The sequence below is a fragment of the Fundulus heteroclitus genome, unplaced genomic scaffold (assembly GCF_011125445.2).
Source record: "Fundulus heteroclitus isolate FHET01 unplaced genomic scaffold, MU-UCD_Fhet_4.1 scaffold_37, whole genome shotgun sequence".
In the NCBI taxonomy this organism is placed as follows: Eukaryota; Metazoa; Chordata; class Actinopteri; order Cyprinodontiformes; family Fundulidae; genus Fundulus; species Fundulus heteroclitus.
The window spans coordinates 2,902,290-2,920,145 of record NW_023396781.1 but is presented as its reverse complement, the minus strand read 5'-3'; the positions used below and the strand labels follow the sequence as shown (position 1 = coordinate 2,920,145).

Below are 17,856 nucleotides of genomic sequence, written 5' to 3'. Positions count from 1 at the left end.
CATAGGTAAGGTACTTATGATTGTATTTACTCATTATAATATTGTATATCTGTATGGGCTCCTTGTTCACTCATTGTGCGCATGCACAATATTTTACATCCATTTACATGGTCTTGTTATGGTAAATACACACAAAATAGCTTAATTTGCTAACAAATGGAGCAAAAACAAAGTGTAAAACACTGCAATAAAAATGATAATTTAATCGGAAAACCTTTGTATTTAACCATAGTCAGTTACTGCCGTAGAAATTCAATTCAAGATTGGTCAAAAAGTTCCCTATCTAAGGAAACACAGCAGATTGCATCGAGTCTTGACAAGCAGCATTCACTCCTCCTAAAGGAGCATAGAGCCATGGTGGACAGTCCTATGTATTGTTAATGGCTTTGCAACAATCCCAAAATCTGGGGTTGAGCCTTGTTCTCTTGCTGCGTAGTAGAAAAGGGGTTCTATCTGGGGAAAAAAACAATGCCCAAAAAAGCAGCTGGACATTCAGAAACAACCGCAAGAAACTGCAACCAGAGACTCACAAAAGTTACAGGTGACTTCAGAGAAAAGCACAAGCCCAAAGTCGCTGATAATAAGCGGACTGAATGCAACACTGAAGCTCACATGAACTCCCCTCATGGATTGTATGAAGTTTTAAAGCCGCTGAGAAAAAGCCAAATAAACGTTACCTACCTGCACAGATGCTGCAGTCGTTGGTTTCAGGTTTGGACGTTCAAGTGTTGGATCCTTACCACAGAGGAAATGTAGAGACCACATTTAGGTGTTTTTGGTCAGATTCCACAGTAAAGTCTGTCTAAATTTAGTAATTTGACATAATTTGAGGAATGCACTACTTTAAAAATGAGATAAGTACATCCCATTAGTTATGTCATGAGTGGTGGTGTTTCCATTACACCCTTAACTGAAAATGTAGTGATAAAGACTAACATCATCAAGCAATTTACAAGTGACCTTCATTTATTTAGAAATTAGGACTGGCTTCTTTCCCAAAACATTTAATAAATAAGCAAAGACGAGCTGCATCTGGTGATTCATTAATCACAGGGGAAGACGGAGATAGCTTGCTCATCTGGGGGCTTTTCCAAAAGACTCACCAGTTGAGGACGACAGGCGGTGTGCTGCATCAGTTACTTTACTAAACACATGGAGACAGCTGAAAAGATGCCTTACTCCCACCTTGAAGTTTTATTAAAGGAGCTACTACCTCCACAGTTAAATAGGATTAAAAGGGGATGAAGTGAAATTGATTGGGTCATCTGTGTTGAGTAATTGATGCCAGCAGATTATTACAGTTGTCATTTATTACTTTGATGTGTTGCAGCAGTACTGCTAAACCTACCTCGGGCGCAATGAATGAACTGAATAGTGATAGCATCCAATTTACAAGGAAAATCTTTTGAAGAAAAATTCTAGACATATGGAAGTCCTAAGACTTCTTCCTTATTCAATAAATGCTAATATTTAATGTTATTTTCCTTATGATTTTAGATCCTGCCTACAGCCCAGCGGCTGCTGGATGAATTGCTGTCTTCTCAGTCTACAGCCATCAACACTGTGTGTGGAGCTCCAGGTATGCCTGAAGAAACAAACTTGAATTATTTGTTTTAACGTTTTTTACGTCTTTCTTGAAGTTAAAAATGGACTGTGAAAGAGGAAAAACTGGGTCAATGGCAGTGCATAAAATGTATTCACCAAATAAAATAATATGAAGTGGTTCAAAGGACAACATACCTGAGTAAGAGGACATCATTCTGACACTATGAAGGGGATCAAAAATGAAACTCTCTGAGCTTGGTTAGACAATTCCACTGTAGAGTGGATCCCCCGCAGCTGCATTTCATGGTCCATTTGAGAGACCCAGAGGTGAACGGCTCATCATGAACTGTCCTCGTCTCATTTAGCCTCCAGCCAGTCCACGTCTGTGCAGTGCGGTGCTGCTGCATCTTCTCACAGCAGGCAGGGCGCCTGCAGCTGCAAGAGGCACCACACTTTTGGAGTGCAGATTATTTTTCGTTTCTTTTTCTTTTCTTTTTTAACCGCTCGTGCCGCCCCCTCTGTATGATTGAAAAAAGTGCTGCCCAGGTTTGCCTGTGCCAAAAACTGCTACTGGGGATGGACGCCCTCGCTAACACCCGGCAGAGGGATCTGCTGCATCCTTTTGATGGGGTTCTCCTAGCTGGTTCCACATGGCTCACCAGGACCTGGTTCCCCATGCTCCTTCGTGTCTTGGACAGGGAGCTGTTGTGACTTCCATTGAAAAGGGAACCTGTTGTCCCAGATGGACAGGAACGCTTTGCATCTGTACCTGGGCAGTCTTGTGCTCATAGTGTGGATGTTGATGGAGGACTAAAGAATCTGGAACCTTGTATCCATCAGACACTACAAAATGCCAGTGCTCCTTCTCTATTAAAAGCTTGTGCTGATTTTCCGGGTGCTTTACAGCATGGTGCAGTCATTGTTTTTCTTCGATGACATACTGAGTTATTTCCAATGCCTTTTTTCCAATGGTGCAGGTAAGCTACAGGCCACGACTTGTTTATATTGAATCTTATCCTGCGCAGACCACGGATAGACATATCCGCTTTGTTTACGGGCACTGCTTGTATCTCTTTCAATCCTTCCTGTCTGCTGAATGAGAAGGAAGTGCTAAAAGAATTGCTGGGGCATTAGGAGCTGCTTTGGCAGTCTCTTTCTTTTTAAAAATACATAATCCTACTGTGTTTTTGCGTAGATCCGACAGCAGGCCCTTCAGCATCTGATCAGAGCACCTGGTATCTGGATGAGTCAACCCTCAGCGATAACATTAAAAAGACTTTGCACAAGTTCTGTGGGCCCTCTCCTGTTGTCTTCAGGTACAATTATTCTTCATGATTTTTAATATACTTTGTAAAAAAAATGTAGCTGAAAGAATAACTATCAGTTGAGATTCCTGAGCCTTTATGTTCATTAGACAGACATCTCTCTATATAATTCTTAGAAATATTGAATTGATTGCCAATCCTGAGTAATTTGTGTTTTTTGCACTTAACTCTTAGTTTTAGCTGGCTTTGTGAGCCTACTAAAGTGAGTACCATCACCAATATGTTTGTGTGTGTCTCACCAGTGATGTAAACTCGATGTACCTATCCTCTACTGAGCCACCGGCCGCAGCTGAGTGGGCATGTTTGCTGCGTCCTCTGAGGGGCCGAGAGCCTGAAGGCATCTGGAACCTTCTGTCCATCGTCAGGGAGATGTTTAAGAGGCGAGACAGCAACGCTGCCCCACTGCTGGAGATCCTAACTGAACAGTGCCTTACCTATGAGCAGGTAATTGGTTTTGTCATGTGTTATTTCAGTTATAGTAGTCACTGTGAATGCCAAAATCTGCAAGGCAAAATGTAAAAAAGGGGGTTAATGTAGGAATCCCTTATAATGAAGGCTGTCAGCGGTTTGTGACTGGCGTCCAATCCGACCTGCACACAGCTGATGAAGATGCAACTGTTCACAGCCCTCGATTCTCCAGGTGTTCGCTCCGATTTAGCAAACTTGTCTGATCAGAGCAAACAGGATAGGTTATCCCTGACAAAAGTTGATACAGAAATCCAAACCTTATTCATGTATTTATTTATTTATTTTGCAGGGCAGCACCGTTCAGAACCTGTGAAAACTGTCATAGGCTGCGGTGATTAGTAGATGCAGGTCGTAGCAGCTGTCGCACTGTGAGATACTCATTCTAAACATGTGACACTGTCAGATATTGTTCGCAGGTTATCTTTGGTCACAAAGATAACCTGCCAAATTTAATTAGCCAAATTTAATTCATGGGTGCAGCCAGGTCTGCTTTTCAGTAAAAACCAAAGGATCTTTGTGCTCATATTTGCTGTCAATTTAAATTAAAAGCAGAAAATGTGGCTGATAAAAGATTAATTTCACCATGGATTTTTAAAAAAAAGACTTACATTTGTCTGTATCTTTTTTGACAGGCCTCTCATCAGTGAAAATTGCACTGTAATATTTTTTAATGTGTAGCTAAGTTGGGAAACCAGTTTTCTGCCATTCATGTACTGTGATCAAGTCACACAAAATTATTCTGACAGCCGCAAAGGGCTTCCGGAAACTTTGGACACCTCTGATCTAAAGCAAACCACGGTTTTCATCAATATTGCTTTCTGCCCGCTCTTTGGCTCACACCACACTTCCTTTGTTTTTAAGATCATCAGCTGGTGGTACAGTGTCAGAACCTCGGCATCCCACAGCAGTGCCAGCGGTCACACCGGGCGCAGTAACGGCCAGTCAGAGGTGGCAGCGCACGCCTGTGCCAGCATGTGTGATGAGATGGTTGTTCTGTGGAGGTTGGCTGTGCTCGACCCCACTATGAGCCCCAGCAGGTCAGAGCACGGATACCAGGCCGCACACAAGTCTTTGATGATTTTATCTGAAAGATTATTCTAATAAATGATGATAAATCTAACAGGGAGCTAAATAAATATCAGCACTTGATGCCTAATCTTTGAAAAGAATTCAAATTTCAGCCTGCATGTGGTCTCTCACTAGGCGGTTGGAACTGGCGAGCCAGCTGAAGCAGTGGCATCTGAAAGTTATAGAGATTGTGAAACGAGGACAACATCGAAAGTCACTGGATAAACTTTTTCAGGGCTTCAAACCTGCTGTGGAATCCTGTTATTTCAACTGGGAGGTGGCCTATCCACTTGAAGGCATCACCTACTGCTGTGCTGATAAGAAGAACAGCACGTTCTGTTGGCCCAGGGCTATGCAGTTCCAGAGGGGAGTCAAAGCTACTGCTGGAGTGGCTGGCGAGCCTTCTGAATCCGGAGCAGGGAGCAAAGCTGATGGTGGAGTTGTGATGGATTATAAAGGAAGGGGTAATGGCCACCTATCGCAGCAGGAGGTGGCTGTGCGACCAAAGGAGACAATTCTGAGCAAACGGAAGGGTTTGTCCTTAAGTGGAGGAGGAGGAATGCTGGTCCGGCTGGGAGGGAGTGTCTCCCTGTCTTTAGAAGATGGTGGAGGGAAGTGCATGTATAAAGGAGCGGCTTCCGCCTCTGGTGGCAAACTAAAACTGACACCGGGGGGAGGGAAGGTTCCACCTGCAGGGGGTCCTGGGGGAAACGGAGGAATAGGAAGCAGTAAGCATGGCAGTGCGAAGCGGAGAACCAGCAGTGAGGACAGCTCTTTAGAACCAGACCTGGCTGATCTCAGTCTGGATGACAGCTGCAATCTGGCTTTGGGGGCAGAGGCCTGTAACACTTTTGAGTTTCTCCCTGCGCCATCAGAGGTGCTGCCCTCTCCAAGTCCACTGCTCCGAGACTCGCCCAAATACAGCAGAGGCAGTGGAGGGAGCAAGGGTTTTGAAATGAAGCACGTTAGTCATGTCCCAGCTGCACTGCCTGCTGCAGAGTCTGCTCCGGCCTGTTTCACTTCCAAAGAAAACCTGGATGTGGCTGTGGATAGTGCAGAAAGGGAAGGTGAGGTGGACCCCGAAGCTGTCCCCAGCAGAAATAAAGAAATGTGTAGCAGTGAGCAACTTCCCAGCTCCACAATGGCAGCAGCATCTGGCAGCCCTCAGGCTTCTGCCAAGTCACCGTGGGGCAACGGGGAGGCAGAAACCACTGGAGCAGCTAACCAGGGTGGTGAGGTCATAGGTGGAGCTTCTGAAGGAGAAGCTTTGGCTGAAGATGACTATCAGGCGTACTACCTGAGTGCTGCGTCAGAGGAGGGAGCAGACAAACAGCTGGCCGACAGCCACCAGGAAGAAGAACCAGACATCTTCGCAGGAATCAAACCGCTCGAGCAGGCTGGACGCATGGAGGTAAGGAGGTTAAATATGTTTTTTTTAATAGTTTTTTTAATAGTTTTTTTTTTTTTAATAGTTTTAACGACAGATAAAAGCTGTAAATCGTATTGAAACATAAGACCTAATTTAAAACACATGGAGCTTAGCAGAGCAGTTCTAAGTTGCATTTTTGTCCCTTTAAATCAACTCTATAATCTGTAACATTACAACGGCTCATGCAGACTCTATTTTATAAACCGTAAAACCACCATATCATTTAAATCCAACTTTAACTCTGTAGAAGCCTAGGGTTCTTTATAATGGAGACCGAACCTGCACACTCTTAGAGTAGCTTATCCACAAATACATTTTTTTTTTGCAGATAAACTGTATAAATTTGACCTTAAGAGTCCCATCTTTGTGTTACTGGGCAAAGTTTGAGAAGGGTCTAACTGCCTAACCCCGCCCCCTAACACAAGTGGGCGTGGTTTTTAGTGTCCATGGCTGCAGTTGGGTATACTTGCAAATGTTGACCTTTTTGTATAAACTTTTTTAGTTTTGCACTCTTTGGCCTAAAACTGTCTGGTCTCTCAGACCTCTTTGGGTTGGAGGGTGGATACTGGAGTTGATTTTTCCTACTGGTTACAAACGGTACAGCTTGGTAGATGTCTACGTCACAGCCCCACGTTCAGGTATAAAACCATCTCACTCAGACACAACCCTGTGGTTGGTCCGTAGATGCGAGCAATGATCAATAGTGTTTTTGAGGTTTTCTTTACTTGAGATCATTTACATGGAAATGTAAAATTTCTTAAAGTTTATTACTGCTTTGCATGTTAGCACCGATGCTGCTAACATCACTTTACCACCCAGAAACTGGTTCTGTCCTCCACTGCTTCGGCAGCACCGGCTTCAGTCATCGCTGAGTCAGCGCCTTGAGTCAGCGGCTCTAAATTATAAGGCTCAGTCCCGCTGGTCTCCCTCAACCTCTGGTGACGAGGGGGTTGAAAAATCCTTCACGTCAAAAGACCGATCGTGGCAACACTACCAGCATCGTTCTGGTTACTTTTCAATATGTCAAGTTAAGCTAGCTGTCATGTTCCCTTGTCCTGACCACACCCAGCTTAGCTCCCTCCACTGGCCCTGCCCCCCAGGGTCTTTTGGCACCGCCCACTTTAGTAAAATTTGTAAAAATGTGTCTTGTATTCTGGATAATACTCGCACCAACTTAAAGCAGCACCTTGTAAGTTTTGACCCAAGTATTAGCCTAATTTGAGCTATATTCAGTGGGTTTTCAGGTCAATACACAGCACTTGGCATGTAGCAATGCTCACTGCAGGCTGTCCTTTTCAAAATCTGGCCTTTGGAACTTTAGAGGTGCAGATCCAACTCTGAATGGGTCATGTGACCTGGAAACTAATCTTACATGCTTCTACTTCTCTCATCCTTGAGTTAAAGTTTGTCATGGGCATGGTTATTATTACAAAGAGTCTCCCTCTCCCTTTCAAAAGGAGACTGAATATAATATAGAGGGGTAAATGTGGACTTGTCTTTATAGTAACTCCATGACTTCTCAATCTGCTGGTAAAACTGGTCTGCTATCAGATTCCAAAACAGGGAGACTGTTTAATTTTGTGACAGTGCAGCACTGCCAACGGCCTTCAGCATTGCTAAACCGGAAAGTTATAGGTCTAGTGCCCCTAGCGGCTAAAAATTACACGGTGCTGCTTTAAGGGTTTGCTTTTCTTTACATCAGGGGCCTCTTTATTGAATGGCATAATTTTACTCCCTGGTGATATAAAACACCTGAGTGTGGACAGTGGCACTGGTGTTCCAGCAACTCCATGTTTGCTTGGCTTTAGTCTTGCTAGTTTCTTGGCTGCTCTTGAACATTGAGTTATTTCAATCACACACCGGTGTTCCAGCATAAGAACGAACTGGTTTCAGGAATGGAGGTGGAATCCTAAAGCTGGGACTTTTAGGACCATGCTTAAACCCTGGTCCTACCCAAGTAAGCAGGCGATTTAACTGCCAATTCTCATTGAAGCGTAGTCTAATACTCAGCTGGGGTTATGACAGAAGCTGGTTCTTGTTACTAAGTGTGTGAGCTCTTACCAACTTTCAGAGGTACATTTATCCAAATATCAGTGGGTTTTTGTATATATTTGACCCTGCATGGATGAAAGAAACTAACGTAAATTCAAACATGTGCACCAACGTCTACTTTTTAATATGATGTTAGAATCAAAGTTATTTGTTGTACAATTATTCTGATCTTAAAAAAAGACCAGTGGAAACACATAATTAATCACCAAATCATTACAACATTCATACTTTAAAAAAAAAAAAATCTAGATCACTTTTCTCAAGCTAGTATGTGTGCTTGTATGTCTGTTTCTGTAGGTGCTGTTTGCATGTGCTGAAGCCCTCTATGCTCATGGCTACAGTAATGAGGCATGTCAGCTAGCTGTGGAGCTGGCCAGAGACTTGTTGGCCAACCCTCCAGACCTGAAAGTGGAGCAGCCCCAGACTAAGGTAGTTATTAGAAGGTCCTGCCACACCGAAGCACACAGTCCTGCTCCATCATCCTTTAACATGTTTATTGAACTTAGGGTAAGAAGAGCAAGGTGTCCACCAGCCGTCAGACACAGGTGGCCACCAACACGCTGTCCAAAGCGGCCTTCCTCCTCACGGTTCTCAGCGAGAGAGTTGAGCTCCACAACCTGGCTTTTAGCACGGGGATGTTCTCCCTGGAACTGCAGAGACCACCTGCATCTACTAAAGCCCTGGAGGTCTGTGTCTCTAAGGCAAACACATATATTGTCTATTTGTCTTAACACAGCTTGAGAAGTGACCCCTACAGAGTCAGCTGTACCTTTTGTACCTTTTGTCTGTAAATCTCACTTTGCTTACTATACGATGTCTGCTTAATGTTAAGGTAGAAGTGTTTTATTAGCGCACTGTAATGTGTATTGTGCTTAATGTAAGGCTGCACCTCTACAAGAAGCCAACAATGATAAATACACAAAGATTGATGTCAAAATCCAAATAAATACCTAAAACCTCTGGAGTCTTGTAAAGACCTGAACATGTGCCACAATTACGGACGCCCCATGTTGTGACTGTGCAGGTGAAGCTGGCGTACCAGGAGTCTGAGGTGGTGGCGCTGTTGAAGAAGATCCCCCTGGGCCTGGTGGAGATGTCAGCCATCAGAGAGCGAGCCGAGCAGCTTAGGGATGGAAACCTCTGTGATTACAGACCGGTGCTGCCTCTAATGTTGGCTAGTTTCATATTCGATGTCCTCTGCACCCCAGGTTAGCACAAGAAGATTATTATTCTTAGGCTTCAACAGTTCAAATGTTCCAAAAGCAGAAGATTTGTTTATATTTTGATATACACTTTTCTCTGGGCCGCCTCATACTTTTGGCATGTGTCCTTTTAATATGAGTCCATAATCACAATAAAGAAACCATCTGTTATGTTTGGCTGGCTATTTCCTGTCAGGTTTAATAAAATGACACCATCAGTTAGGTCACTTGTCATTTTTGCCTGAATGCCATATTTGAATGAAACATAGGAAAACAAATGACTGATGTTTAATGTATGATGTTGAGCTATTTCTCAAAGCATACTGGGGGGAAAAAAAATTCTTCAGATGTCCAAAGCTTGTAGAGACATTCCTCTCAAAAAGCTTGCATCTGTTAACTATAGTAACAAGTTCTGCAGCGCAGGTTGGTTCTACAAAGTCAGGACTCGATTTTCATTAATAAACCAATTAGAAACCATTCTTTTCTTTCTACTTCAGGTTTATACACTACTTTCTGTCAGCTACAATTCCAGTAAAATAGGAAAAAAGACTAAATGTTCAGAAGCACCCCAATAAACAGGGAGCCATGGGTGTCTCGTCTACAGCTCTCAAACGTACAAACTGTGCAAATCTGCAAATTAAAAAAAAGTTATCACCATAAATCATGAACTTACATTTTTTAAAGGCTGTTATGAACTCTGGATGTTGTCTCAGAAGCAATAACTGTACGAAGTAGCTTTCATCTACGCCTGCATCTTTTTAGTGAGACCTTAAATCATTTATGTTGCTTCCTCTTATCTCCATGATTTTTCTTTAGTTGTGTCCCCCACTGGTTCCCGTCCACCCAGCCGCAACCGAAACAACGAGATGCCCGGGGACGAGGAGTTGGGCTTTGAGGCAGCTGTAGCTGCACTTGGTAATTTGTTTCTTGGCGCCTTTATTTGTTTGGATTGAGTTGCTTCTAAGTACAGTCTTTTCTACGCTTCACAGATTTTCACACACTGTCTGCCTTTGCTGTTGCTCTCAAACTTCTTAACTGTATCCTTCCCACTGCTTTGTGTCTTCAGGTATGAAGACGACAGTCAGCGAGGCAGAGCATCCTTTGCTGTGTGAAGGAACTCGCCGGGTAAAGGGTGACCTGGCTTTAGCTCTCATGATCACCTATAAGGATGACCAAAGCAAACTCAAGAAGGTAAAGGGTGGCTCATGGTTTCACAAAACTGGCTACTAATGAGCAGTATGTGTTCACTTTTCAAACTGCGTTGGACTGAAGACAGCCTTTGACCTGTAGGAACCTGTTTTAAATCATGTTAACACAACCTGATGACTGAGGTTTTATTGTCCCGTGTTGCATCCGGTCAACTAACTTATAACACCAGGGAGAGTCCAAACTGGAATGGCTGAAAATCAGCAGTATTGGCAACAAAAAAAAAGTTTCTCCTTCTGCTTGGTGACCAGTGGGAATAGCATTGCATGTTGGCCAGCTTCATGGCTTATTAGGATGTTTATGACGAACACAGGAGAACCTTTGCAGCAAATTATAGGCACCCATTTACATCTTTAGTTCTGATGTGAACCCATGTTTTTTATTGGTAGCATGTCCTGTTATTGTTTTGCAACCACTCTGCTAAATTTGTATTGTATGGGTCTTCCTCTGTTCCACCTAAATGCCAGTCAGTGCCCAACATGTTGCGACACATTCTCCATCGTCGTGGTAGGGACCAAAGGTTCACTTTGCCCCCACAGCATCTCCTCCTGAGTTCCTCTGGACTTCCAGGTCTGACGTGGAGGATGTTTTAGGAGAGGGTGAGCAGCTGGGGCCCTGTGTCAGCAAACACAGCCAATGTGTAGCATTTCTCTCAAATACGAAAAGTAAAATGGGACACCGACAGCCCTCCTGTACTGACATTAAACACCAGTAGCAAGTCATAGCCAATCAAAAACACAGAATGTTTAAATTGAATGGGTTTATCAATTTTGATGTAAATGTATATCTTTGAATAATTCATTAGTTTAGTATCTATATCAAGAGTGTGTACATGTATGTACTACCTGGTATGTACATGCCCAGAAGCACACACTGCAAAAAGGGAACTAAAAGTAAGTAAAAATGTCTTGAAATGAGTGTATTTTTCCTTGATTTGAGGAGCTAAATGAGACTATTTGCCAATGGAATTACATCCTGCACTTGAAATAAGATGATGAAGATGAGTTGTTCCTATTTTAAGTGCAAAAATCCTATTCCATTGGCAAATAGTCTCATTTAGCTCCTCAAATCAAGGAAAAATACACTGATTTCAAGACTTTTTGCAGTGCGGTGTTGAAGGCTCAGCTAAAGTCCACAAACGGCATCCTAACAGCTGTTGAAGTGTTGCAGGTTGTGGTGTATGGGGCTTGTTTCTGACCGCTAAGCCGTTTATTTAGGCTACAAAATAAGTTACTGTGAACAAGACCATCTGCATTCACACACACACACACCTCTCTTCAATACATAAATAGACTACTATAAGCAAGTCAAAGTTTGTCATGGTTATTATTACAGAATACAGTAAATATAGTTCACAGACCTGCATTAGCGCTCTTCTCTGTTGAAGTTCCTGCAGCCTTTCATAATCAGATGATTGAGCCTGTTGTCTGCCCTGTCCTTTTCTTCCCTCTCCCTCTCCCCCTGGCTCTGCAGCATCCTCTCTCTTTCAGCGGGAGACTCTGAGTATAATATAGAGGGGTAAATGTGGACTTGTCTTTACAGTAATTCCATGACTTCGCAATCTGCTGGTAAAACTGGTCTGCTATCAGATTCCAAAACAGGGAGACCGTTTAATTTTGTGACAGTGCAGCACTGCCAACGGCCTTCAGCAGTGCTAAACCGGAAAGTTATAGGTCTAGTGCCCCTAGCGGCTAAAGGTTACACGGTGCTGCTTTAAGGGTTTGCTTTTCTTTGCAGCAGGGGCCTCTTTCTTGGATGGCATAATTTTACTCCCTGGTGGTACACTGCTATGGAGGACCAAGTCTTCCATAATTAAAAATAAATACAGAAATAAATAAATGCTCAATAAATAAATATGCATACAATTATGTGCCACCAAAAATATAATAAACAAATAAATGTAGGTAGAAAATAAATTATACAGTACATTTTAAATTTCTGTCTGTCCTTTTTACATTTCTGTTTGTCGTTTTTACATTTCTGTTTGTCCTTTTTACATTTCTGTCTGTCCTTTTTACATTTCTGTTTGTTGTTTTTACATTTCTGTCTCTCGTTTTAACATTTCTGCCTGTCCCTTTTACATTTCTGTATGCATTTCTGCCTCATTATAGCAGTTCATACGAAACTTCTTAAGGAGACGTCCCACAGATTCTGGCCCACGGACTAAGACTCGTTTTGAGGAAACTACGGTTGTAGCTCAGTGTCTGCCTTGCGGTGGTTGCGGAGAGGTATCTGTTTTGTAGAATAAATCATCCGCCGATGAGTTATTGATCTGGAAAGCCGAATCTGAAACCACCGAAAAACATTTCAGATCCCAAATGTACAGCGTTCTAATTCTTCCAGTCTATTAGCAGCTTCCCTTAAGAGGTCGGACACTGAACGTCTGCCTGCTGAGTTTGAAACTACTAAACAATCCTTTAGTGCAGGGAAAAGCCATGTAGATTGACCGATGCAGTAAATAAGTGGGATGAATTTTCTCCTTTTCTTCAGATTCTGGATAAACTGTTGGACAGGGAGAGCCAGACCCATAAACCTCAGACCCTGAGCTCTTTCTACTCGAGCAAGCCGGCAGCAGGCAGTCAGCGTAGCCCATCCAAACATACTTCCGGGAGCCACAGTGGGATGGGAGGTGCCACTGGGGGCGTCAACAAACATGCCTTGTCATCATCCTCATCCAACGCCGTGGCTGCATCTTCTTCCAGCTCTTCCTCTGCTGTGCCACTGGCTGGGGAGGAGGTGACTACGCAGGTAGAACTCAGCCTGCTGCAGAACAGCACAGCTGGGGAGAGCGCTGCTGAGACCAAGGAGCATGGTAAGAACCGCTGCCGTTTCATCCCGACATATTCATTATCTTTTTAGGATCCAAACATTTTGAAAGCATACAGAAGTTTTGGAGAAACAGTTGACCTGATCTAAATGTTCTTATCTGAAGTTGCCAGATGTGTGGTACTCTGTTCACATACAGTACTGTGTAAAGGTTTGGACAGGCGTGCAAATATATAGACCGCCTTCACAAATGGTGAACAAGCAGAGAGAGAACGCAAACGTCCTGAGAGCGTTGCTACCCATGTTCGGCAGTTCACCGTAGCTAGATGTGAATCTTGAAGAACGCTGACTTGTCTTTGATTTCTTGCAGTTTCAGATGGAGCACAGTTATCAAGTGAGCAACAAAATGAAACGGCATCCTTAAAACTGGAGTCCACTGTGCCCAGTCGACTGACCCTAGGGGGGCGCTGTGGATACAGCCAACGCTGCTGGGGCTCGCCTGTCCGCCAGAAGAAGAAACACACTGGTATGCACCTCAAGCTGTTCGCTAGTCTTCATCTACCTAGGACACTGCCCTGTGTGTGTTAGTCCCTGTTTACACGCGGCAGGTTTAACTATAATTTCAAAAATACGCCCTTAGTTTTTAGTAGTGTTGCACCGATACCAGTATGGGACGGGGCCCCGATCCAGCACTAAAATGGTGCTGTTAGGACGAGTACATCTCGTCCCGACACACTTTGACTCGTACTGAAGCAAACCTAGATGAAACGTGAGCCGTAACACTGTGTGATGTGTGCAAGGCTGAAAGTACACATGTGTGAACAGGCATGGCGAGCATAGACAGCAGCGCTCCTGAGACGACCTCAGACAGCTCCCCCACCCTCAGTCGGAGACCGCTCCGCGGTGGCTGGGCTTCAGCGTCTTGGGCGAGGGGCCAGGACAGTGACAGCATCAGCAGTTCGTCGTCGGATTCGCTCGGCTCCTCCTCCTCCAGTGGTTCTCGCAGGGCAGGTGGGGGGGCCAGGGCCAAAAGCACAGACACCAGCAGGTAAACATGCTACCCTCCCGTCTACAGGGGCATAGCCATAAATATCCATGTTTCTACTGTTTAATGAGATTTGTGGTTTAGTATTATGCACAAGTTCTTTTGCATGTGGGTCTGTAAAGCTTGAGATCAAACCATTATCTTTCTCACTGGCTGGGAGCAACTGCGTCTGGTAACGGTAGTTCTTTTCAAACGTCTGTGTTTTCCTGTTCTTTTGATGGACTTCACAGATGAGCTTACGTGACAGTGATCAGTGCAAGTTTAGCACGTACACTAAAGCCTTTACGTGTATGTAAACAAAGTTGGAGTTCAACTGCTAAGTTAAAGATATTTCCAAGTGCCAAATGTTGGACAAAGATGTAATGTCAAAATGCCTGAGTTGGAAAATGTTGCTGAAAACTGTTGTTATTACACTTCATCATAAAGCGGGAAGAGCTCTGATTAGGACCTGCGTCGTGTTGGGATTTCATGATGAGCAGTTGAGCCGAGATGTAAAAGTGTACGGGTTTCTCTGTGTGCAGGTATAAGGGACGCCGTCTGGAGTGTCATGCACCCCATGTGCCAAATCAGCCATCAGAGGCAGCGGCCCATTTTTACTTTGAGCTGGCTAAAACTGTGCTGATCAAAGCTGGAGGGAACTCCTCCACCTCCATTTTCACCCAGCCCTCAGCCAGTGGGGGCCACCAGGGGCCACACAGAAACCTGCATCTCTGTGCCTTTGAGATTGGCCTGTATGCTCTTGGCCTCCACAATTTTGTTTCACCCAACTGGTTGTCAAGAACCTATTCGTCACACGTTTCCTGGATCACGGGTGTGTTTAAAGGAAATATACTTAATCATTTGTTACATTTGGTCAGTTGTTGTGTCCCTTCCTATGTAACCTCTGTGTTATTTCTCCTCTTTCTTTAGGCCAAGCCATGGAGATTGGCAGCGCAGCCCTGAATATTCTGGTTGAATGCTGGGATGGCCACCTCACTCCACCAGAGGTGGCATCCCTGGCTGACCGAGCGTCCCGGGCCAGAGACCCAAACATGGTTCGAGCGGCCGCAGAGCTGGCCCTCAGCTGCCTGCCTCATGCCCACGCCCTCAATCCTAATGAGATCCAGAGAGCCTTGGTTCAGTGTAAAGAGCAGGTACAGCTTCATCAACTTTTAATGGCCACCCTGATACTACCCGATATGTTTTGTTGTTCCACCATAACTAATATATGACAAGAGTTTGGATATTTAACAGCAAATAAGGCCTCTATACCGTCTAGTTTAGCTCTAAACATTCATTATAGCAATCATAGACTAGCATACGATTGGCAGTTTATCCTAGAACAACGTGTATCCTGCATGTCAACGACTGGACATTACAACCCTGCACATTCTGAGCAGCCTCGATTCCGAAACGGGGTCTGTATGCATCCAGAAGTGCATGGAGGATGTCGTTACGACAAACCCTCATTGGGTTTACGACCAATGAGGTACGCACGATGCTGAGGTCACAAAATGCAGCGTTCAAGTGTGGGGACGGAGAGGCACTCTGACAAGTCAGAGCCCACCTGAATCGTGCCACAAGAGCAGCAAAGCATGTCAATGGTCAGAAAGTCCAAGGATTCTTCGATACTCCGATAAACACGTGACGAGGGATCCAGACCATCACAAACTACAAGGCTGCCCCCTTGTCATGTGAGGACACCAGACTTTCTCAATGCACTCAATAACTACCTCGTTTAATTTGCCACACTCACCAACCCTCCTGTGAGGAAATCTCCACGTCACACAGATAAACTGGCACTCAGACTTGAGATAGCTGATGTCTGGAGAACATTGAGAAGACTCAGTGCAGGAAAGGCAGCGGGCCCCAACAACATACCGGGAAAGTTGCTCAAAGACTCTGCTGACCAGATGGCTCACGTCCTCACGGACACATTAAGCACCTCACTGGCCCACGCTGTCGTCCCATCCTGCTTCAAGACTGTAGCCATCATACCAAGAGCCCAAAGAGTCCATTTCATCACTAAACTATTACCACGCCATCGTACTCACTCCAATAATGATGAAGGGATTCATAATCTTCAAACTATTTTTTTCGTTTTTGGTTCTATGAGATCATCGATAAATGCAGTGTGTCTAGATTTCAAAATTTGATTAACAAGTAGAGCCGATGCTCTACTCAATGGAACTGTGATGATGAAGAGCCGGTCAGATTTGTCCATGTTAAGGTCTGACTGCCTGCGGAGGCAAGACATTGGGACCATGACAAGTTATACTCTGATCACCATGTAAACATTATCTCAAAATAGACATTGTCCAGCCTGGTTCACTCCTTATTCTTTGCTTACCTGACCTCTGAATAGGCTAAGCCAAAATGATGCAAGGTGTAAAATGGTTTTCTTTGTCGTCATGATGAGAGGCACAATTAGAAAAGTGCTCAAAAGGAGTATTAAGTTTCTAAAAAAAAATCTCATCAAATCAAATATGGGTAAAGCTGGTAGATATTAATGATTTATTTAAAAGCATGTTTTCTTCCTCACTTCTCTCATTCCGTTTATCTTCTTCCAGGACAACGTAATGCTGGAAAAGGCCTGCATGGCAGTAGAAGAGGCAGCGAAGGGCGGAGGCGTGTATCCTGAGGTTCTGTTTGAGGTGGCTCATCAGTGGTACTGGCTTTACGAGCAGTCAGTGGGCGGGGGCGCAGGCCAACAGCGGGAGCCCCCAGGCCGCTGCGGGGCCAATGGGAGCTCTGGCCGGAGGCTCCCTGATTCCACCGGGGGCATGCTTGACGGTGGAGCCAACTTGGAGTCCTCTGGGGTGGGAGCCGTCACAGCTTCAGTCACTGCGGCAGCCATAGTGCCCGTCATCTCTGTGGGCTCCACCATTTACCAGTCTCATGCCATTCCTGGCCAGGCCATGTCCCATCCCCACAGCCAAGGACTCCACCCCTACACCACCATCCAGGCCCACCTCCCCTCTGTCTGCACCCCACAGTACCTGGGGCACCCTCTTCAGCACGTTTCTCGGCCTGCCGTCTTCCCTGTGTCTGGGGCTTCATATCCACAGGTCAGAGGTCATCTTTAGACACTCCACTTCAAATCCATTTCAAATAAAAACTACATAGTACATCCAAACATCATAATATTCATAGCATTAATTCTCTTAAATTTAGAGAAGACGCATGCCTCATTGGTGATCATTTGGCCAGAAAAATGTGTGGAATCATCAGTCAGAAATAAGAATTAGCTTTTCATAAATGAGGGGATGCTTACTTTTGAGCCTATTGCTTTTGTACAGTGCCTCGCAAAGTCCTTGATACTCTTTAAAGTTTCTCATATAGTACCACAAACTTCATATGACACTTGATTTTCAAATTATTTTGCAAATAAAATCTGAAAAGTGTGGTATCTGAATTTATTCAGCCCTCTGAGTCCATACTTTGGCGAACCAGCTTTTGCTGCAGTTCCAGCTTTCAGACTTTCTCTGCCAGCTTTGCTCATCTGCAGATTAAAACTATTTACAAAACAGCTAAAGCTCAATCAGACTGGATGGACAGCATCTGTTAACATTGTCAAATTTCCCAACAGATTTTGAATTGGATTTATGTATGAGCGTTGGCTTGGCCAATCTAACATGGAAATGCTTTGGTCTAAACCATTCCATCGCAACTCAAGCTCATGCTTAGTGTCAGTGTCCTGCTGGTGAACAGCCTACTAATTAGGTGGCATTTGGTTGCCATAGATTATATTTATTTTCAAATTTTTGTCTA

At 44.3% G+C, this 17,856-nt stretch overlaps 1 protein-coding gene across 1 annotated transcript in view; it reads left to right on the top strand.

Moving 5' to 3' along the window:
- Positions 1-17,856, top strand: part of zswim8 (zinc finger, SWIM-type containing 8) — a 42,381-nt gene that overhangs the window by 12,440 nt on the left and 12,085 nt on the right. The window contains exons 6-21 of the mRNA XM_036130680.1: positions 1,498-1,579; positions 2,741-2,861; positions 3,113-3,314; positions 4,200-4,375; positions 4,542-5,817; positions 8,185-8,316; positions 8,394-8,573; positions 8,912-9,095; positions 9,906-10,004; positions 10,156-10,280; positions 12,786-13,107; positions 13,432-13,587; positions 13,887-14,109; positions 14,628-14,917; positions 15,016-15,239; positions 16,656-17,153. Of these exons, the coding sequence (XP_035986573.1) occupies positions 1,498-1,579; positions 2,741-2,861; positions 3,113-3,314; positions 4,200-4,375; positions 4,542-5,817; positions 8,185-8,316; positions 8,394-8,573; positions 8,912-9,095; positions 9,906-10,004; positions 10,156-10,280; positions 12,786-13,107; positions 13,432-13,587; positions 13,887-14,109; positions 14,628-14,917; positions 15,016-15,239; positions 16,656-17,153 (4,290 nt within the window). The remainder of the gene's footprint in view (positions 1-1,497; positions 1,580-2,740; positions 2,862-3,112; positions 3,315-4,199; positions 4,376-4,541; positions 5,818-8,184; positions 8,317-8,393; positions 8,574-8,911; positions 9,096-9,905; positions 10,005-10,155; positions 10,281-12,785; positions 13,108-13,431; positions 13,588-13,886; positions 14,110-14,627; positions 14,918-15,015; positions 15,240-16,655; positions 17,154-17,856) is intronic.